This window comes from Pseudophryne corroboree, chromosome 2, assembly GCF_028390025.1.
Source record: "Pseudophryne corroboree isolate aPseCor3 chromosome 2, aPseCor3.hap2, whole genome shotgun sequence".
NCBI classification, from domain to species: domain Eukaryota; kingdom Metazoa; phylum Chordata; class Amphibia; order Anura; family Myobatrachidae; genus Pseudophryne; species Pseudophryne corroboree.
In genome coordinates, this window is record NC_086445.1 from 747,568,854 (window position 1) to 747,592,487 (window position 23,634).

The window sequence follows — 23,634 nt, forward strand, 5'->3', positions numbered from 1 at the left end:
GCAGCTCAGCCCGACATGAGCGTTCATCGTTCACCAATAATACCCCCATACACACTGGACGAAATAAGCCTAAAAACTTTGTTATTATTTATTCTTAGGCTGACATCACCTAGTGTTTACTTGGCTTTAGAAATAATTGTTTACAAACTTTATTGACCACCTTGGGTTTTGTCCAGTATCGTCGCTTGCTTTACGGGAAAGTTGCTTCATGTCATAGTTAACAGTTCATAATCTTCAGAACCTTTAAGTAGCCCAAAGTTCTGTAAGAAATCCACAGTAAATAGGGCTTTCTTCCCTTATTGTGGCTGCCCTAAATGCTTCACCCGATGGCTTCGGATACTTATCCCGGATTATACGGGTTAATGCGAGTTAGCTGCGGTTTTACCGTGCATAGAAAATGGCTTATGATTGAAATAGCTCTGGGCGTAAAAGTCTGAGGCTACAGCCCTTATTCCTCGCGCAAGAAGCATCAATTCAAATTGAATTTTGCCCTAAGACTGAATCCAATAACGTTTCACGTACTTTAGGTTTAGATTCTCTTCATAATGATAATGGGCATTTTACATGGCACCAGAGAGTGAAGTTGTGTACTGTTGGATTCTATCACACAAGCACTTTCAATGCTGACACTAATGAAAATATTGTTCTTGAAATGAAGATGTTCACTTATAGATCTCACCATTATGTGCAGTTTCCATTCATTTTCTTTTGGTCTGCACAATTGCTGCATTTCTTCCCAGATCTTTTCTGTTAGTCTGATTTGACGGTATAATCTAGTGGCAAGGGATGAGATGCACCATTTTTGGAGGGTGATCAGGTACAGATAGGACCAAAAATATGGCAATGCGCAGGGGCAGTTATAACTCCCTGAGTTATGTTTGTCCGTAGCCTGAATGGGGTGAGATTATATAATTATATATAGTATAAATACTAATTTGCCAATGGCAGTGAATTATTTTCAATGTCACAGGCCCTTTTAAGCTGTGTTTGAAAGATCAAGTCTCCATCCAGGCCTTAATAAATGAATCTTTTTACAACATTTATGTGCCTAAAATATAGTGGTGTCCAATATCCAGACAACTTGCGAGTCTTACATATTTGTATGAAAGTATATTACTGTTCTGACAGCAGTTCAGGTATTGGTCTTCTAATGTTACTCTATGTGCATCACTGCAAGCTGTGGTCCGACATGGCTGGGAACAAACCAGCTAGGTAGGCTGATAGACTTGGTTTCGGCATGTCTTTGCAAAAGGAAAAATGGTTTATGCTGTGACAACCCTTATGTCAAAATATTTCCAGTTTAGTCAAAGCTCCATAATTATTTGCTTATGTATAATGGATAGGGAATGGCTATTAGTAGCTCTGTAGTGTTATGCAGCTTAACTCTTGGCTTTGTTATTGATTAAAGAAAATTTAAAGCAGCTCACAAATCATTTGCAAAAGCGCACAGCTGAAATGAAACGCAATACTGACCATAATGTGTTTGTCAGTTCTGTCATTTGTCCCAGGCTAAGATGAGTAGCGAAATTATTTTGAAGCCAGCAGTATTCATAAGCTATTAGAGCATACTAAGGTATATACAAAAAAAAAAGGAAATGTGAATAAGGTTTGGTTTGTTCAGTATTTATTTTATTTATTTTTTTACATTTGCAGCTACTCAAAGCACTGCTATGACGTTACTGGCATTGGAACAGTGTCTCACAAGCTACAGAACTGCATTTTGCAGCTTTAATAAAAAAAAAAAAAAGCTTCAGTCTCTGGCCTTGATTTATGAAGGTTCCTGTGACTCATGCTGCATTTGTTTAGCTACAGATTGCAGGTGTTTTGTAGCTTGTATGACAGGAGCCATAATTAGACCAGCTACTCCATAGAGAGCCTTAGCACATTTTCTCCTATTGGGTGCCTATAATATATATACTATTTAAGGCTTGCTTCACACAGAAACATAAATGCAAGAAAAAAATATTATGGCAATCCTTTTCCACACTAACCTGTTTGTATGTGCGATTGTCACGCCAACTCATGACTGGTAAGATATACTGTCACATGTTTGTAAAGCTTTCATTGTAACCGTCTCCTTAAAGTGGAAGTTATAAGAAGATGATATATTACAGCCAGTCTGCACCGAATGTACATTTTAAAAACTGTTTTCCCATCCTAGACACCAGAAGAGCATGAAATGGAAACTGGAATCAAATCAAAAGAGGCTCGGAAGTACATTTTCAACTGCTTAGATGACATGGCTCAGGTGAGGTCAAGTTCAGTGCATCACGTTGACTTCCCTGTCATTGCCCATGTGTGATGAATTACAGATTTCATGTGTCCTATAGTTATTAAAAAAAACTTGTTACATTTTGAAAAACTGTTGCGCTCGATAATTTTATAGCACCATTTGTAAATGTTTTAGGGTTCTTTAAGTGGACAAAAGTTGTGTACCCACCTTCAGGAATTGCTAATGGTGCATGTATAAATCATAAAAACTAATTGAATCACGTGCATTACAGGAACTAGTCACCTGTATATTAGTATACCATAAAGCACATGAAGTGTAACTCTGGCCTAGTGTTGGTGATAAATTGCTTTGATAGAAGCCTTCCTTCCTTGCTTGTCTTTTGTACTTTTGTCCTCCGGTGGGTTGTGGACTTAGGTTTTCTCTCTAATGTTGAAATGTGCTGCAGTGCACAGCCGTAGAGATCCTGTGAAGTTATCAGGGACTCCTCTGTCAGTATGGAAGCCTAGTTAGCGATCTGCCATTATATGCTTACAGAGTATCTAGTTCTGGCACAGGCTGATAGGTGGGCAGCTGTTGAATAAAGCTTTTACACTGAACTTGTAAGTTCTCATAATTGGGGAAGCTAGCATGAGGATCCCTTAGGAAGAAAAAGAACACACAACCTTTTTTCTTTATAGGCCTTACAACTTCCAAGATGCTTATTATAAAGATCATAAACAATACAAAGCATACACATATTGGTGAAAACCATCAGTAATCTATATAGTAAGCTTACAAAGAATGAGTCTCAAATATTTTAATGCTTGTGCTAAATTTTAACCTGTATAATGTACTTGGTGTTTTGTTAGTATAGTGTACGGCAGAACTTTCTGTTCCAATAATAAGGCCGTATACTGTAATGTTTATTAGGGTACACAATTCAGACAATCTGGCGGAAAAACTTATAAATGTGGCATGTCACTATGGTCATGAAGGGGTTAAGGGCATAATGAGTCGTGTGTATAGAATATTTTTTGGGAGCCTACCTGGCTTAATACATAAAAAAAGAGTGCTGCTTTCCGTAGTTTCATTATATTTTCTCCCATACCTGCTCCTGTGTTACATAGCAAGTGCTTTACTGTATTAGCAATGGGATGTAGTCAAGTGACCGGCGGTATGGATCCCAGCGATCAGCATACAGACGCTGGCATCCCGCCTGCCGGCAGGGGGCCCGGTGCTATTCCCACTCTGTGGGTGTCCACGACAACCATAAAGTTGGAATAGAACCTGTAGTGAGCGCAATCGAGCCACTGAGCCCGCAAGGCTCTTGGTTGCGCTCGCCGCCCTGCCGGCATTCTGGTGGCCTGGATCCCGGCTTCGAGATATTGACTGCCGGTCACCCAACCCCAAACCTTTGGAATGCTTCTCCTTTTATAGCTTGCACTGTAATCTTTCCATTTACAGCACTACTCTGGTATTGGTTATCTATGCTTTGCCTATTAAACATGAAAGCACCCATCTTGCAAACATTCAAAAAGAAACAAAAAACACTAGTAAAACTTTCTGGATTTTTTTTTCCAAGTGAAAAGAAGCATAAGAGCAAAGTTAGACCCCTACCCACTGGCATTTTATGTGTTTGCATTTTTTTATTCTTTGTTCTTGAAAGCAAAGAAATGTTAGTATAAAAGGGATCACTTGCGCTTCATTTGCATTTGATTTGCGTGCTTTAATTTTTATACTTTTCAATGCATTGAAATTATGGCAAACAAAGTGGAACAAGTAGAATTAATGATTCTATGCTAGAAATGCTGATTTTTAATGTCAGATCTGTTTACATACATTTTGAGAATGTTAATGCATGTAAAGTGCATTTAATAAAAATAAAAAAATCCAGTGGGTATTTGCCTTAAAATACACTATCTGATAAAATATGTGCACTTTTCTTATTCCTTAGAGATTAATGGGGGAATTCAATTAGGTGCCGAGTGGAGTTGCCAGTCGAATCTGCCTGTCACTACCACAGGTTACAGCGCCAGGGATATCGCTCAAAAGTGCTCGCTGCGAGGCAGAAGTGCTAGGCAGCAAGCACTTTTAGGCAATGGGGGCGAATGCCGATGCTGGCGTTGAAAAGCCGCAGCAACAGCTGATTTCATCCCATTTGCATCTAATTGAATTCCAACCCCCTCCCCCTATCAGAGGTGTATTTTGTTTGGGTGGCATATTAGTGACTTAGAGGGAGAATTATCAAACCTTTGAGAGACCTAATGTACCAACAAATCAGCTCCTGCCATTTTTCAAACACAGCCTGAAAATCACAGGTAGGAGCTGATTGGTTTGTACTTTCTGTCACCAAGCTTTGGTAGATCTCACCTTAGTGGTACTTCTATAAAACCTTCTAAGGACCGGCCCAACCTCTCTCAAGGTTAATGGTCCCGTTCCCCGCTGACAGGACACTAGCTCCTGAGGGAACTATTCGCAAGTCCCACCACGACGAGCGTACATTCCCACAGCACACCGCCACACCTAACAGAGCCAGAAGAGTGGTGAGTACTAAGCCGGCATCCCGGGTAATGGGTCGCCGGCTATTATGGTGGCATGAGGGTACGGAGACTCACGGCTTCTAACAGGGACAGACTGCGTCTCCCAACTGTGTACGCAGACGCCGTGCAGCAGACACAGTACCCAGACTGGCAACAAAGACCTAAAAGGGGTTGGTATCCATTTTATGCACATAGCACATACAGGCAGTATAAAGAAGAGCTGGAAGACCATTGAAGGGGCGGGGCTTCACTATGAGCGGATATCCAGCAGCTCATGGCTGCCATTTTCCCTACTGCAGCTATACAGATGCTGACTGACAGGGACTCGCAGCTCCCCCAGATAGGCTCCAGATAACCACAGCGGTGCCAGGGGTTCATAGCAGGAAGCAGGGGGGGGGGGGGAGAAGGGGGGAGCGACTATTAGTGTACTGAGTCCCTAATCTAGGTTCTTAGTCTGCGACCCGGCTAAGCTTGGCATTAGCGATAAGGACACCGTGTGCTGGCTCCATAATCTCTGTGCCTCTCTGGAAGGGCTCTTTGTGGGTTAATTGTGCATATAACCTTTTCCTGTGTGTGTGTGTGTGTGTGTGTGTGTGTGTGGACTGTCGCTATACAGTTTGTCAGGCAAAGAGTGCAATTCATGTGAGGCACAGTGTTCCTCTTCCCCAGGGGGTTTACTATGGGTCCCTTCCCAGGCTAGTGGTGCTGAACCAGCATGGCTGGACTCCATTAGGGGAATAAAATTCTTCTAAAATCAATCATAATCATATAAGTGCACACATACACTTAAAATAACAACTGTATAGGCCAATTTCTGACCAATCATGAAACAACATGCACTTAAAATCTTGCCATATAAGGCAACCTCTGACCGTAATGAATTTCTCTTAGGGCAGTCTCTGTATAAAACCACTGGTATGCAGCCACTGCCGGTTGTGATGAAATAAAGTCCTGCAGGACAAGCACAGTGTGGATTTTTATGACATCCAATTTGAAGATCAGATAGTTACCAAGTCCCTTGTGGTCTTTGTGCCGGGTATTCCACCTAGCGGGTATCCACCGCATGCCGGTGGGGGTCCGTCTCCGAATCTTCAGTCAGGTCTGGTTTCAATCGGCACTGGATCCTTGGGTCTTAGACATAGTGACCCAAGGGTACAAGCTGGAGTTTCAGGAGATGCCCCCCCCCCCGCCACTTTTTCAAATCTGCCTTGCCATATTCTCTTCCAGAAAGAGTAGTGGTAAATGCTGCGATACAAAAGCTGTGTCAACAGAGGGTCATTGTCCCGGTTCCCCCGTCTCAAAGGGGGGAAGGCTTCTATTCGTGCCTCTGTCGTGCCGAAGCCAGATGTCTCGGTCAGACCGATTGTGAACCTAAAATCTCTCAATCCATACTTAAAAACTTTCAAGTTCAAGATGGAATCTCTTCGAGCAGTGATCTCCAGCCTAGAAAGGGGGGGGGGGGATTTTATGGCGTCAGTCGACATAAAGGATGCCTACTTACACGTCCCGATATATACTCCTCATCAGGCCTTCCTAAGATTTGCGGTGCAGGATTGTCATTACCAATTTCAGACGTTGCCGTTTGGGCTTTCCACGGCCCCGAGGGACTTCACCAAGGTGATGGCGGAAATCATGGTACTCCTACGCAAGCAGGGGGTCACAATTATTCCGTACTTGGCCGATCTCCTGATAAAGGCGAGATCAAAAGAGCAGTTGCTACGAAATGTGGAACTCTCCCTGACGGTTCTGCAACATCATGGTTGGATTCTAAATTAGCCAAAGTCTCGCTTGATTCCGACAACTCGGTTGACCTTTTTGGGCATGATTCTAGACATGGTACTACGGAGGGTGTTTCTTCCGGCGGAAAAAGCTCTGGAAATCCAGACCACGGTCAAGGAAATTCTGAGACCGGCAAGTGTATCGATTCATCAATGCACTCGAGTGTTAGGGAAGATGGTTGCGGCTTACGAAGCCATTCCGTTTGGCAGGTTTTATGCCCGGGTGTTTCAGTGGGATCTGCTGAACAAATGGTCCGGGTCTCACATGCACATGCACCGGAAAATAAGTCTATCTTCCAGGACCAGAATTACTCTCCTGTGGTGGCTGCAAGGTTCTCACCTTCTAGAGGGACGCCGATTCGGAATCCAGGATTGGGTCCTACTGACCGCAGATGCAAGTCTCCGAGGCTGGGGTGCAGTCACACAAGGAAGAAGTTTCCAGGGAAAATGGTCAAGCCAGGAATCTTGTCTCCACATAAATGTTCTCGAGTTAAGTGCCATTTACAACGGCCTCCTGCAAGCGAAGAACCTTCTTCAAGGTCTCCCTGTCCTGCTCCAGTCGGACAACATAACAGCGGTGGCGTACGTAAACCGCCAGGGCGGAACAAAGAGCAGGGCGGCAATGGCGGAGGCCACAAGAGTTCTCCGCTGGGTGAAACAACATGTGAGCGCTCTGTCAGCAGTCTTCCTTCCGGGAGTGGACAACTGGGAAGCAGACTTCCTCAGCAGACACGATCTCCATCCAGGAGAGTGGGCCCTTCATCAAGAGGTATTTGCAGAAGTGACAAGGCGTTGGGGAATTCCTCAAATAGACATGATGGCGTCTCGCCTCAACAAGAAGCTTCCGAGGTATTGTTCCAGGTCGAGGGACCCACAAGCCAGTGCAGTGGACGCCCTGGAAACTCCGTGGGTGTTTCAGTCGGTGTATGTGTTCCCTCCACTTCCTCTCATTCCAAGAGTGTTGAGGATTATAAGACGAACAAGGGTTCAGGCAATTCTCGTCGTTCCAGATTGGACACGGAGGGCCTGGTATCCGGATCTTCAGGAATTACTCGTAGAAGATCCTTGGCCGCTTCCTCTAAGAGAGGACCTGTTACTGCAGGGGCCATGCGTGTTTCCGGACTTACCGCGGCTGCATTTGACGGCGTGGAGGTTGAACGCCAAATCCTAGCTCGGAAAGGTATTCCTGGGGAAGTCATCCCCACTCTCCTTAAGGCTAGAAAGGAGGTCACGGCAAAACATTATCATCGTATTTGGAGGAAATATGTGTCGTGGTGTGAAACCAAAGCAGCCCCTGCGGAGGAGTTTCACTTGGGTCGTTTCCTCCATTTTTTGCAGGCAGGCGTGGATGCAGGCCTGAAATTTGGGTTCCATTGAAGTGCAGATTTCGGCTTTATCTATTTTCTTTCAAAAATAATTGGCCGCCATTCCTGAGGTTCAGACTTTCGTGAAGGGAGTGCTGCATATCCATCCCCCGTTTGTGCCACCCGTGGCCCCGTGGGATCTTGAAGTGGTGTTAAAGTTTCTTATGTCTCACTGGTTTGAACCTTTGCGAAAGGTTGAGTTAAAGTTTCTCACTTGGAAAGTGGTCATGCTTTTGGCCTTGGCGTCTGCCAGACGAGTGTCAGAATTGGCGGCTTTGTCTCACAAGAGCCCATATTTGATTTTTCATGTGGATAGAGTGGAATTGAGGACTCGTCAACAATTTCTGCCGAAGGTGGTTTCTTCGTTTCACATAAATCAACCTATTGTGATACCTGTGGCTACGGAGGCTGTCGCGGTTCCAAAGTCTTTTGATGTCGTAAGAGCTTTAAAAATTTATGTCGCCAGAACGGCTCTTGTTAGGAAAACGGAAACACTGTTTGTCCTGTATGCTTCCAACAAGATTGGTAATCCTGCTTCCAAGCAGACTATTGCACGCTGGATTTGTAATACGATTCTTCGGCTGGGTTGCCATTGCCGAAGTCTGTAAAGGCCCATTCTACCAGGAAGGTGGGCTCGTCTTGGGCGGCTGCCCGAGGGGTCTCGGCACTTCAACTTTGCCGAGCAGCTACATTGTCGGATTCAAACACTTTTGCTAAGTTCTATAAGTTTGATACCCTGGCTGAGGAGGACCTCATGTTTGCTCAATCGGTGCTGCAGAGTCGTCCGCACTCTCCCGCCCGCTCTGGAGCTTTGGTATAGACCCCATGGTCCTTTTGGAGTCCCCAGCATCCTCTAGGACGTAAGAGAAAATAGGATTTTAATACCTACCGGTAAATCCTTTTCTCCTAGTCCGTAGAGGATGCTGGGCGTCCATCCCAGAGCGTACTGTTACTTGCAGTTGTATTGTTGGTTTCGGTTACACGAAGGTTGTGTATCGGTTATGTTCAGCTTGTTGCTGTTTTTCGTTCATACTGTTATCTGGTATTCCTGCTAATCCAGTTGTACGGTGTGTTTGTGGTGTGAGCTGGTATATATCTCACCCTTAGTTTAACAAAAATCCTTTTCCTCTAAATGTCCGTCTCCCTTGGGCACAGTTCCTATAACTGAGGTCTGGAGGAGGGGCATAGAGGGAGGAGCCAGTTCACACCCAGTCAGTCTTTTAGTGTGCCCATGTCTCCTGTGGATTCAGTCTATACCCCATGGTCCTTTTGGAGTCCCCAGCATCCTCTACGGACTAGGAGAAAAGGATTTACCGGTAGGTATTAAAATCCTATTTTTATTTACATAGCGCTCTTTCTCCAAACAGGACTCAAGGCGCTTTGATGATGAGGGGTCTGAGGGTGAGGTGGACTCAGAGGTTGGGAAGGGTACTCTGTCGCAGGGAATAGAGGCTCTCATAGAAGCTATAATTTTAATATAAAGACGAAATCTTCAGCCACATTACCTGTGTCAACGGAACTTAATACCCTGTTTGAAGAACCGTGGGTTAATCCAGATAAGAAATTTTAAATCCATAAACAGTTATCTTTTCATTTCCCCCCCGAGGATAGGAAAAAATGGGGAAATCCACCAATAGTGGATGCATAGGTCTCCAGGCTCTCACGGAAAATTGTATTGCCTGTCCCGGGTGCAACCTCCCTAAAAGAGGCGTCTGATCACAAAATTGAGACTACACTTAAATCTTTGTATACAGCTGCAGGCGTGGCCCGGAGACCCACTATAGCATGTGGGTAGATTACGCGAGCCAGTGCAAAATGGTCAGGTAACATAATTGAGGGGTTAGGTACCTTGCCTTAAGGGGAGATTATTTTGCTCCTGCAACATATACAGGACTTTGCCAACATTATGGTGGAAGCCATAAAAAAAAGATATGCTTGCTTAATGCACTTACTACAGCTATGGCAGTGTTGGCACACAGGGTTTCATGGCTACGCCAGTGGACTGCGGATGCGAACTCCAGGAAAGGCGTGGAAGGCATATCTTTCAGAGGCGAGGCCTTATTTGGAGATGAACTCGACAAATGGATCTCCAAAGCTACTGCAAGTAAGTCTACATACCTTCCTTCTGCAGCTCCCCCAGCTAGGAAGACCTATTCAGGTCCCAACCTACAGTCCTTTCGGATGGCCAAGTTTAGGGGCAAGGCCAGAGGTGCTAGAGGTAAACCATGGAAACCTGCTCACAGGAACAGAGTACAGGCTCTGCCTCCTCAAAACCTTTCACATGACGGTGGACCACAATGCCTGGAAGTCTGTCAGGTGGGAGCCCGGCTAAAATTCTTCAGTCACATCTGGACAAGATTGTGCCAGGATCCCTGGGTCATAAATCTTATATCCCAGGGCTACAGACTGGAGTTCCAGGAGCTCCCACCTCACAGATTCTTGAAATCAGGCTTACCAGTTTCACAAGAGGGAAGAATAACCTTACAGGATGCCTTTCAAAAACTGTTACGGATCCAGGTAATTGTTCCAGTTCCAACTCCTCTACAAAACAAGGGTTACTATTCCAGCTTGTTTGTAGTACCGAAGCCGGACAGTTCAGTAAGATCGTTTCTGAATCTCAAGTCGTTGAACCCGTACTTATGAGTGTTCAAATTCAAGATTGAGTATCTGAGAGTGGTAATCTCGGGTCTGGAGGAGGGGGGATTCCTAGTGTCTCTGGATATCAAGGATGCCTACCTTCATATTCCGATCTGCAGGACTGTCACCACCAGTTTCAGGCCCTGCAATTTGGTGTCTCCAAAGTGATGGCAGAGATGATGTTACTGCTCCGCAAACAAGGAGTGAACATAATTCCGTACATGGACGATCTTCTGGTAAAGGCACCATCCAGGGAACAACTGTTGGAGACCATTTCCCTCTCGACCAGACTACTTCTGGATCATGGGTGGATTCTGAATTTTCCCAAATCTCACCTAGAACCAACGCAGAGGCTTCAGTTCCTGGGAATGATACTGGACACAGAGTCTCAGAAAGTATTCCTTCCCTTGGATTGTAATCCAGTCGATGGTTCGGGCTGTCTTGAAGCCGACTCAGATGGATCTGTTGGACAAATGGTCCGGATAACATCGTCACATGCACCAGAGGATTTGTCTGTCCCCAAAAGCCAGGATCTCCCTCCTGTGGTGGCTACAAACCTCTCACCTTGTTGAGGGCCACAGGTTCGGGATTCAGAATTGGATTCTGCTAACCACAGACGCAACCTCAGAGGTTGGGGCGCAGTCATCCAGGTGGTGCAGTTTCAGGGAAGGTGGTCAAGTCAGGAAGTCGTCCTTTCCGTAAACATCCTGGAACTCAGGGCTATATACAACGCCCTTCAGCAAGCTTCATTTCTTCTTCAGAACCAGGCTAGTCATGTCCAGTCAGACAATGTGATGTCAGTGACGTACGTAAGCTGACAGGGCGGAACGAAACGCAGAGCCGCAATGTCAGAGGTGTCAAGAATTCTCCGCTGGGCAGAAAAACGGACAGTGGTGTTGTCGGTGGTCTTCATCCTGGGAGTAGAAACCTGGGAATTGGACTTCCTCAGCAGACACGATCTGCACGCGGGGGAATGGGGCCTTCACCTGGAGGTGTTCCAGTGGTTGACACATCGGTGGGGATATCCACAAATCGACATGCTGGCCTGTCGACTCAACAAGAGCTCAAGCTGTATTGTTCCAGGTCGAGAGACTCACAGGCGGTGGCGGTAGACGTTCTGACAACTCCGTGGGTCTACCAGCTGGTGTATGTGTTTCTTCCACTTTCTCTGATCCCAAGAATCCTAAAACTAATAAAAAGGGAAAAGGTTCATGCAATCCTCATTGCTCTGGACTTGCTGCGAAGGGTCTGGTATGTGGATCTTCTCGATGCTCCTCGAAAATCCGTGGCCTCTATCTCTTCACGAGGATCTTCTACAACAGGGCCCGTTCGTCTATCAGGACTTACCACGGCAACGTTTAACGGCATGGAAGTTGAACGGCTGATTCTAGCCAGGAGAGAGATTGCTGACAAGGTCATTCCGACTATAATCCAAGCTAGAAAGGGGGTAACGTCTAAACATTACCATCGTATCTGGAGGAAATATGCCTCTTGGTGCGAGAGCAAACAATATTCTGCGGTGGCATTTCATCTAGGACGTTTCCTGCTTTTTCTGTAGTTGGGAGTGGATGCGGTCCTACACTGCCTTGCTTAAAGTACTCACCCTTTTTGGCTTTTTACCTATTTTGTTACATTGCAACCTATAATTTTTTTATTTATTTTTTTTAATCTTAATTTTATGTGATGGATGTGCACAAAATAGTCTGTTGGTGAAGTGAAATGAGAAAAATGTATATAAAAAATAATTTTTATAAATAAAAATTTGAAAATTGTCATGTGCACCTGTATTCACCCCCTTTGCTATGAAGCCCCTCAAAAGTTTTGGTGCAACCAATTACCTTCAGAAGTCACATAATTAGTGAAATGAAGTCCACCTGTTTGCAATCTAAGGGTCACATGATCTGTCAGTATAAACACACCTTTTCTGAAAGGCCCCAGAGGCTGCAACACCACTAAGCAAGAGACATCACACCATGAAGACCAAGGAGCTCTCCGTACAAGTCAGGGTTTGGTAATAAATAAATATCCAATTCTTTGATGATCCCCCGAAGCACCATCAAATCATCATCTTCAAACCTGCCAAGAGCGGGCCAGCCACCAAAACATCACAGACCGGGCAAGGAGGGCATTAATCAGAGAGGCAGCACAGAGACCAAAGGTAACCCTGAAGGAGCTGCAGAGTTCCACAGGAGAGACTGGTGTATCTGCGCATGTGACCACAATAAGCCATATACTCCATAGAGCAGGGCTTAATGGACGAGTGGCCAGAAAAAAGCCATTGCATACTGTTAAAAATAAGAGAGCACGTTTTGAGTTTGCCAAAAGGCATGTGGACAACTCCCCAAATGTATGGAGGAAGGTGCTCTTGTCAGATGAGACTATAATTTAACTATTCGGCCACCAAGGAAAACGCTATGTCTGGCGCAAACCCAACACATCCCATCACCCTAAGAACACCATCCCCACAGTGAAACATGGTGGTGTCAGCATCATGCTGTGGGGATGTTTTTCAGCAGCAGGAACTGGGAAACTGTTTCAAGTCGAGGGAAACATGTATGGTGCTAAATACAGGGATATTCGGGAGCAAAACCTGTTTCAGTCTGCCTATGATTTGAGAGTGGGACGGAGGTTCACCTTCCAGCAGGACAATGACCCGAAGCATACTGCTAAAGCAACACTTGAAAGGTTTAAGGGGAAACATTTAAATGTGTTGGAATGGCCAAGTCAAAGCTCAGATCTCAATCCAATTGAGAATCTGTGGTCAGAGTTGAAGATTGCGGTTCACAAGCGGAAACCATCCAACATGAAGGAACTGGAGCAGTTTTGCCTTCAGAAATGGGCAAAAATCCCAGTGGCAAGATGTGGCAAGCTTATAGAGACTTATCCAAAGCGACATGCAGCTGTAATTGCCGCAAAAGGTGGCTCCACAAAGTACTGACTTTGGGGGGGTGAATAATTATGCACGCTGAAGTTTCTGTTATTTTGTCCTATTTGTTGTTTGCTTCACAATAAAAAAAAAAATGATCTTCAAAGTTGTAGGCATGTACTGTGAATGAAATTATGCAAACCTTCTAACAATCCATTTTAATTCCAGGTTATGAGGCAACAAACATGAAAAATGCAAAGGGGGTGAATACTTTAGCAAGGCACTGTACATCTAGGCTACATAAAAGTCAAGATTTCGGCCATGTCTATTTTCTTTCAGAAAAAATTGGCTTCTCTCCCTGAGGTCCAGACGTTCTTGAAAGGTGTTCTGCACATCCAACCTCCCTTTGTGCCTCCCACGGCACCTTGGGATCTCCATTTGGTGCTGCAGTTTCTCCAATCGGACTGGTTTGATCCGTTACAGGAGGTTGACGTAAAGTACCTTATGTGGAAGACACTGTTGGCTTGGCTTCGGCTAGACGTGTGTCGGAGTTGGGGCGTTGTCTTACAAGAGCCCCTACCTGATTTTCCATGAGGAGAGAGCTGAACTCAGGACTCGTCAGCAATTTCTTCCTAAGGTGGTGTCCGTGTTTCACATCAACCAACCTATTGTGATTCTGGTTTGTTAAGGGCGCCTCTGTTACTTCAGTCTTTGGATGTTGTAAGGGTTTTGAAGGTGTTTGGTAAGAGAACAGCTCGTCACATGATATCGGACTCGCTGTTCATTCTCTATGATCCCAATAAAATTGGGTGTCCTGCTTCAAAGCAGTCAATTGCATGCTGGGTTAGGCTAACTATCCAGCATGTTTATTCCACGGCAGGCTTGCCGGATCCAAAATCTGTACAGGCCCACTCTACTAGGTCGGTGGGTTCTTCTTGGGCGGATGCCCGTGGTGTGTCTGCTTTACAGCTCTGCCGAGCGGCTACTTGGTTAGGTTTGAACACGTTTGCAAAATTTTACAAGTTCGATAATTTGGCTTCTGAGGACCTTCAGTTTGGTCAATCAGTTCTGCAGGAACCTCAGCACTCTCCCACCCGGTTTGGGAGCTTTGGTACTTCCCCATGGTACTTAATGGATTCCCAGTATCCCCTAGGATGTAAGAGAAAATAAGATTTTAATTACCTACCGGTAAATCCTTTTTCTCATAGTCCGTAGGGGATACTGGGCGCCCGCCCGGTGCTGTGTTCTTCCTGCACTGTTACTTGGTTAAGTAATGTTTCTCTGACGTCCTAGTGGATGCTGGGGACTCCGTCAGGACCATGGGGAATAGCGGCTCCGCAGGAGACAGGGCACAAAAGTAAAAGCTTTAGGATCAGGTGGTGTGCACTGGCTCCTCCCCCTATGACCCTCCTCCAAGCCTCAGTTAGATTTTTGTGCCCGGCCGAGAAGGATGCAATCTAGGTGGCTCTCCTAAAGAGCTGCTTAGAGTAAAAGTTTCGTTAGGTTTTTTATTTTCAGTGAGTCCTGCTGGCAACAGGCTCACTGCATCGAGGGACTTAGGGGAGAGAAGTGAACTCACCTGCGTGCAGGATGGATTGGCTTCTTAGGCTACTGGACACCATTAGCTCCAGAGGGAGTCGGAACACAGGTCTCACCCTGGGGTTCGTCCCGGAGCCGCGCCGCCGACCCCCTTGCAGATGCCGAAAAGTGAAGAGGTCCAGAAACCGGCGGCAGAAGACTTTTCAGTCTTCATAAGGTAGCGCACAGCACTGCAGCTGTGCGCCATTGTGGTCAGCACACTTCATAGCAGCGGTCACTGAGGGTGCAGGGCGCTGGGGGGGGCGCCCTGGGCAGCAATGATAGTACCTTATTCTGGCTAAAAATACATCACATATAGCCCCTGGGGGCTATATGGATGTATTTAACCCCTGCCAGGTCTCAGAAAAACGGGAGAAGAAGCCCGCCGAAAAGGGGGCGGGGCCTATTCTCCTCAGCACACAGCGCCATTTTCCCTCACAGAAATGCTGGTGGGAAGGCTCCCAGGCTCTCCCCTGCACTGCACTACAGAAACAGGGTTAAATCAGAGAGGGGGGGCACTTATTTGGCGATATGACTATATATATATTAAAATGCTATAAGGGAAAAACACTTATATAAAGGTTGTCCCTGTATAATTATAGCGTTTTTGGTGTGTGCTGGCAAACTCTCCCTCTGTCTCCCCAAAGGGCTAGTGGGGTCCTGTCCTCTATCAGAGCATTCCCTGTGTGTGCTGTGTGTCGGTACGTGTGTGTCGACATGTATGAGGACGATGTTGGTGAGGAGGCGGAGCAATTGCCTGTAATGGTGATGTCACTCTCTAGGGAGTCGACACCGGAATGGATGGCTTATTTAAGGAATTACGTGATAATGTCAACACGCTGCAAGGTCGGTTGACGACATGAGACGGCCGGCAAACCAATTAGTACCTGTCCAGGCGTCTCAAACACCGTCAGGGGCGTTAAAACGTCCTTTTACCTCAGTCGGTCGACACAGACACGGACACTGACTCCAGTGTCGACGGTGAAGAAACAAACGTATTTTCCTTTAGGGCCACACGTTACTTGTTAAGGGCAATGAAGGAGGTGTTACATATTTCTGATACTACAAGTACCACAAAAAAGGGTATTATGTGGAGTGTGAAAAAACTACCTGTAGTTTTTCCTGAATCAGATAAATAAAATGAAGTGTGTGATGATGCGTGGGTTTCCCCCGATAGAAAATTATTGGCGGTATACCCTTTCCCGCCAGAAGTTAGGGCGCGTTGGGAAACACCCCTTAGGGTGGATAAGGCGCTCACACGCTTATCAAAACAAGTGGCGGTACCGTCTCCAGATAGGGCCGCCCTCAAGGAGCCAGCTGATATGAGGCTGGAAAATATCCTAAAAAGTATATACACACATACTGGTGTTATACTGCGACCAGCGATCGCCTCAGCCTGGATGTGCAGCGCTGGGGTGGCTTGGTCGGATTCCCTGACTGAAAATATTGATACCCTTGACAGGGACAGTATTTTATTGACTATAGAGCATTTAAAGGATGCATTTCTATATATGCGAGATGCACAGAGGGATATTTGCACTCTGGCATCAAGAGTAAGTGCGATGTCCATATCTGCCAGAAGTTGTTTATGGACACAACAGTGGTCAGGTGATGCAGATTCCAAACGGCACATGGAAGTATTGCCGTATAAAGGAGAAAAAGACAACGTCTTTTCAGCCTCAGTCCTTTCGTCCCCATAAGGGCAAGCGGGCAAAAGGCCAGTCATATCTGCCATGGGATAGAGGAAAGGGAAGAAGACTGCAGCAGGCAGCCCATTCCCAGAAACAGAAGCCCTCCACCGCTTCTGCCAAGTCCTCAGCATGACGCTGGGGCCGTACAAGCGGACTCAGGTGCGGTGGGGGGGGTCGTCTCAAGAGTTTCAGCACGCAGTGGGCTCACTCGCAAGTGGACCCCTGGATCCTACAAGTAGTATCCCAGGGGTACAGATTGGAAATTCGAGACGTCTCCCCCTCGCAGGTTCCTGAAGTCTGCTTTACCAACGTCTCCCTCCGACAGGGAGGCAGTAGTGGAAACAATTCACAAGCTGTATTCCCAGCAGGTGATAATCAAAGTACCCCTCCTACAACAAGGAAAGGGGTATTATTCCACACTATATTGTGGTACTGAAGCCAGACGGCTCGGTGAGACCTATTCTAAATCTGAAATAGTTGAACACTTACATACAAAGGTTCAAATCAAGATGGAGTCACTCAGAGCAGTGATAGCGAACCAGGAAGAAGGGGACTATATGGTGTCCCGGGACATCAGGGATGCTTACCTCCATGTCCCAATTTGCCCTTCTCACCAAGGGTACCTCAGGTTCGTGGTACAGAACTGTCACTATCAGTTTCAGACGCTGCCGGTTGGATTGTCCACGGCACCCCGGGTCCTTACCAAGGTAATGGCCGAAATGATGATTCTTTTTCAAAGAAAATGGACTATCTCCTGATAGGGGCAAGGTCCAGAGAACAGTTGGAGGTCGGAGTAGCACTATCTCAAGTAGTTCTACGACAGCACGGGTGGATTCTAAATATTCCAAAACCGCAGCTGTTTCCGACGACACGTCTGCTGTTCCTAGGGATGATTCTGGACACAGTCCAGAAAAAGGTGTTTCTCCCGGAGAAGAAAGCCAGGGAGTTATCCGAGCTAGTCAGGAACCTCCTAAAACCAGGAAAAGTGTCAGTGCATCATTGCACAAGGGTCCTGGGAAAAATGGTGGCTTCTTACGAAGCGATTCCATTCGGTAGATTTCACGCAAGAACTTTTCAGGGGGATCTGCTGGAAAAATGGTCCGGATCGCATCTTCAGATGCATCAGCGGATAACCCTGTCTCCAAGGACAAGGGTGTTTCTTCTGCGGTGGCTGCAGAGTGCTCATCTTCTTCTAAAGGGCCGCAGACTCGGCATTCAGGACTGGGTCCTGGTGACCACGGATGCCAGCCTGAGAGGCTGGGGAGCAGTCACACAAGGAAAAAATTTCCAGGGAGTGTGATCAAGTCTGGAGACTTCTCTCCACATAAATATACTGGAGCTAAGGGCAATTTACAATGTTCTAAGCTTAGCAAGACCTCTGCTTCAAGGTCAGCCGGTATTGATCCAGTGGGACAACATCACGGCAGTCGCCCACGTAAACAGACAGGGCGGCACAAGAAGCAGGAGGGCAATGGCAGAAACTGCAAGGATTCTTCGCTGGGCGAAAAATCATGTGATAGCACTGTCAGCAGTGTTCATTCCGGGAGTGGACAACTGGGAAGCAGACTTCCTCAGCAGGCACGACCTCCACCCGGGAGAGTGGGGACTTCATCGGGAAGTATTCCACATGATTGTGAACCGTTGGGAAAGACCAAAGGTGGACATGATGGCGTCCCGCCTGAACAAAAAACTGGACAGGTATTGCGCCAGGTCAAGAGACCCTCAAGCAATATCTGTGGACGTTCTGGTAACACCGTGGGTGTACCAGTCGGTGTATGTGTTCCCTCCTCTGCTTCTCATAACCAAGGTACTGAGAATTATAAGACGTAGAGGAGTAAGAACTATACTCGTGGCTCCGGATTGGCCAAGAAGGACGTGGCACCCGGAACTTCCAGAAATGCTCACAGAGGACTCATGGCCTCTGCCGCTAAGAAGGGACTTGCTTCAGCAAGTACCAGGTCTGTTCCAAGACTTACCGCGGCTGCGTTTGACGGCATGGCGGTGGAACGCCAGATCCTAAGGGAAAAATGCATTCCGGAAGAGGTCATTCCTACCCTGGTCAAAGCCAGGAAGGAGGTGACCGCAAAACATTATCACCACATGTGGCGAAAATATGTTGCGTGGTGTGAGGCCAGGAAGGCCCCACGAAGAAATTTCAACTCGGTCGATTCCTGCATTTCCTGCAAACAGGAGTGTCTATGGGCCTCAAATTGGGGTCCATTAAGGTTCAAATTTCGGCCCTGTCAATTTTCTTCCAGAAAGAATTGGCTTCAGTTCCTGAAGTCCAGAAGTTTGTCAAGGGAGTATTGCATATACAACCCCCTTTTTGTGCCTCCAGTGGCACTGTGGGATCTCAACGTAGTTCTGGGATTCCTCAAATCACATTTTAAACCGCTCAAATCTGTGGATTTGAAATATCTCACATGAAAAGTGACCATGCGGTTGGCCCTGGCCTCGGCCAGGCGAGTGTCAGAATTGGCGGCTTTGTCTCACAAAAGCCATATCTGATTGTCCATTCGGACAGGGCAGAGCTGCGGACTCGTCCCCAGTTTCTTCCTAAGGTGGTGTCAGCGTTTCACCTGAACCAGCTTATTGTGGTACCTGCGGCTACTAGGGACTTGGAGGACTCCAAGTTGCTAGATGTTGTCAGGGCCCTGAAAATATAGGTTTCCAGGACGGCTGGAGTCAGGAAAACTGACTTGCTGTTATCCTGTATGCACCCAACAAACTGGGTGCTCTTGCTTCTAAGCAGACGATTGCTCGTTGGATTTGTAGCACATTTCAACTTGCACATTCTGTGGCAGGCCTGCCACAGCCTAAATCTGTCAAGGCCAATTCCACAAGGAAGGTGGGCTCATCCTGGGCGGCTGCCCGAGGTGTCTCGGCATTACAACTCTGCCGAGCAGCTACGTGGTCGGGGGAGAACACGTTTGTAAAATTCTACAAATTTGATACCCTGGCTAAAGAGGACCCGGAGTTCTCTCATTCGGTGCTGCAGAGTCATCCGCACTCTCCCGCCCGTTTGGGAGCTTTGGTATAATCCCCATGGTCCTGACGGAGTCCCCAGCATCCACTAGGACGTCAGAGAAAATAAGATTTTACTTACCGATAAATCTATTTCTCGTAGTCCGTAGTGGATGCTGGGCGCCCATCCCAAGTGCGGATTGTCTGCAATACTTGTACATAGTTATTGTTACAAAAATCGGGTTATTATTGTTGTGAGCCATCTTTTCAGAGGCTCCGCTGTTATCATGCTGTTAACTGGGTTCAGATCACAGGTTGTACAGTGTGATTGGTGTGGCTGGTATGAGTCTTACCCGGGATTCAAAATCCTTCCTTATTGTGTACGCTCGTCCGGGCACAGTATCCTAACTGAGGCTTGGAGGAGGGTCATAGGGGGAGGAGCCAGTGCACACCACCTGATCCTAAAGCTTTTACTTTTGTGCCCTGTCTCCTGCGGAGCCGCTATTCCCCATGGTCCTGACGGAGTCCCCAGCATCCACTACGGACTACGAGAAATAGATTTATCGGTAAGTAAAATCTTATTTTTTTGGTTCAGCTGTTGCTATTCCTGTTTTAAGTTTGGTTGGCTTTCCTCTTGTTTTGTGTGTGCTGGTTTGTAATCTCACCACTTTGATTATCTTTCCTTCTCTCAAAGGATGTCCGTCTCCTCGGGCACAGTTTCCTAGACTGAGTCTGGCAGGAGGGGCATAGAGGGAGGTGCCAGTGCACACTATCAAATTCTTAAAGTGCCCAAGGCTCCTAGTAGACCTGTCTATACCCCATGGTATGAAATGGTTTCCCAGTATCCCCTGCGGACTACGAGAAAAGGATTTACCGGTAGGTAATTAAAATCCTTTTTTTATTTACAAGGCACCACAAGGGACCCACAGCGCCCACTTGAAAAGTGATAGCTAGAAGCGGATTGATTCACTATGATTCATCTGTGTTCTTTTCCAGTTTAGGTTTGACACATCCCCCTCTTTTTAATGTATTTATATATATTTTTTAACGGGATCGGTTATCTGGGTTGCTGGAGATTTAGGGTGAGGTTTATTATGCAACTAGTTACCAGCTTGTCAAAATTACGGAACAACATACCAGGAATGTCAGCACTGGTTGCTGTGCGCATCCAAACAGAGTAACACTTGAATTGTGCCATGTAGTGGCCGCCGGCTGCAAAACACTTTAATTCCTCAGAGATGAGGAACAGCGTTAGCCTTTTATTATATAGTATTGGAATCTCTATGCCTTTTTAGAATCTAAAAATTTCCTGGCTTTCCACATACTGCTGCTGCCACTCACCTTTATGGAATGGTTTTGCAGTAATTCTCATAGTGACTGTAGGTGGGGGCACTTGGTAATCGTGTCTGTGTATACAGCTAACTAATGCTAAACATAACAAATGTCTTTTTCTGTGAAACTTCACAAATAGGGAGCTTCCATATAAACGATCCCATTCTTGTCTTTTAGTTTTGTACGTTGGATTACATAATTCTTCCTAACTGTATCATGTGCTCACAATGCTGATCTCAAAAAGGAAATGCACTAAAGCAGTGTAATTTCTGCATTTCTTCTGTTCAACTATTGCAATAATGTTTATAAAGAGTTAAAGGTGCTAAAGAGAACTCCAGTCACTTCTCATGTTCTAGCACTGTAAGATCTGATAACACAGGTCACAACAGTACAGAGTTTCCCAGGTAGTCATGGCACCAATTTACTGCTAACTTTCTTTTGCTTCTAGGTTTTATGACTCCTATTTAACTTCACCCCCTTGTGTAACATGAATCTACAAAACCACTGATACAGTAGATCTAGTTTATACCGTTTTGGTAATTAATATTTAATACGGTACCTCTCCATCTGGTCTGACCCTTCTAAAATCTGAACTGTTGCCGTAAGTTTACCCTGCAATGCTTGAAGGTGAATATAGTTATACAGGTTGAGTATCCCATATCCAAATATTCCGAAATACGGAATATTCCGAAATACGGACATTTTTGAGTGAGACTGAGATAGTGAAACCTTTGTTTTTTGATGACTCAATGTACACAAACTTTGTTTAATACACAAAGTTATTAAAAATATTGTATTAAATGACCTTCAGGCTGTGTGACTAAGGTGTATATGAAACCTAAATGAATTGTGTGAATGTAGACACACTTTGTTTAATGTACAAAGTTATAAAAAAATATTGGCTAAAATGACCTTCAGGCTGTGTGTATAAGGTGTATATGTAACATAAATGCATTCTGTGCTTAGATTTAGGTCCCATCACCATGATATCTCATTATGGTATGCAATTATTCCAAAATACGGAAAAATCCGATATCCAAAATACCTCTGGTCCCAAGCATTTTGGATAAGGGATACTCAACCTGTATAATATTTTGGGCGCAACAAATGGGACATTTTTACGATTTTTGGACTCTCATTAGTTTTTTTTTTCTTATAGACAATTCAATTAGAGCCCTTATTTTGCACCAAATTTTTTGTTCGTTTTCGGATGAAAACGCATTGAATCAGTGATGTGTTTTCACTGCCAACTTCCCAAAAACAGTCTAATTATCGGGATTTTTTTACTCTTCTGGAGCCAGCTCGGGTCACTAAAAAATCCCCAATGATAGCTGTCGGCTAATTGGATATCCCCATGGTGTCAATTAGCCCCCTGTAAATTTATGTGGCTATTCTGTCTGTATGTGTATATTTTATTTGCATCCCGAACCAGTCAACATTAGTGGCCACATGGTAGAATTGTGTGAATGCTGATGGGTGATGATAATACTATCAGCGGGCATTGTGTGTAAGCCCCAGTCATTTACAAGGCAAAACCAGCCCAGTTTTAAATTGTAAATGATTGTGCGAGTCTGCCTGTATTTTTAAAGCAGCAAAGTCCTGCACCTCCGACAGCTTACAGGCTATTACATTAAGCCCAAGGAGATCGGAAGGCGACCACAATTGTTTCTTTCACCAACTCTAAAGGCAAGCACTCACCGGCAGATCAGGGGAGAGATGTGTGCTGAGCGGTTTGCTCAGCACACATCTCCTCCTCCAACCCCCCCCCCCCCCCCTGCTCAGCACAGTGCGATGTGTTCTGAGCGTGCGAGGGAGACGGGGGCTGCTCATTTCACCCAGCGAGTGAAGTGAGCGACCTGCTAGATTCCAGCACCAGCGATGCGCTATCGCTGTGAGGGGTACACACAGAGTGATCGCTGCTTAAAATCTAAGCCATCCAGTCAGATTGCTTAGATTTTAAGCAGCGATCACTCCGTGAGTCCCCCCCTTAACTGGCTGCAGTGGAACTTGAAGTGATCTGGGCACCTTACTAAAGGGGACTATCATCCAGATCTCTTCCATACTGACCTCCCATGTGAGTGCTGGGAGGTGATAACCAAAAAGGGACGAAATGAAATGGCATGTTTGACATTTATCTGAGCAGCTTATTTCAGAAACGAATAAGTTCAAGACATGGCACTAGCCTGCAGACTGGGGGCAATGACAGGTGCGTTATGTATGTTGTATCCTAATTCCTCTCATTCTCCATCCCTTTCTTTTAATAGGTGAATATGTCTACAGACCTAGAAGGCACAGATATGTTGGCAGAGAAGGCAGACAGAAGAGAATATATAGACTTGTTGAAGAAAATGTTGACTATTGATGCAGATAAGAGGATAACTCCACTGAAAACCTTAAACCACCCTTTTGTCACCATGACTCACTTGCTGGATTTCCCACACAGTAATCAGTAAGTCAGAATGTTCCTAGCCTCACAGGCGGATCTTTTTTTGAAGGCTGTTTCAGGGAAAGGTCAAGCAGCAGTCTTACACAAATGGAATACAATGCTGCTTTTAATAAAACCTCTGTTTTGAGCAAATCTTTTTTAGTAGCTGTGATTATTGAAATCCAGATACAGAATATCTAAGAGAGAGAACATTGGTGGTAAATCTTTTTATGTCTATCTTTATTCA

The 23,634-nt window shown here is 45.7% G+C and overlaps 1 protein-coding gene across 4 annotated transcripts in view; it reads left to right on the top strand.

Annotated features, from left to right (window-relative positions):
- Positions 1-23,634, top strand: part of HIPK1 (homeodomain interacting protein kinase 1) — a 172,182-nt gene that overhangs the window by 120,369 nt on the left and 28,179 nt on the right. For all 4 annotated transcript variants that reach the window (XM_063955420.1, XM_063955419.1, XM_063955421.1 and 1 more), the window contains exons 5-6: positions 2,162-2,248; positions 23,227-23,411. In XM_063955420.1, coding sequence (XP_063811490.1) covers positions 2,162-2,248; positions 23,227-23,411 — 272 coding nt within the window. The remainder of the gene's footprint in view (positions 1-2,161; positions 2,249-23,226; positions 23,412-23,634) is intronic.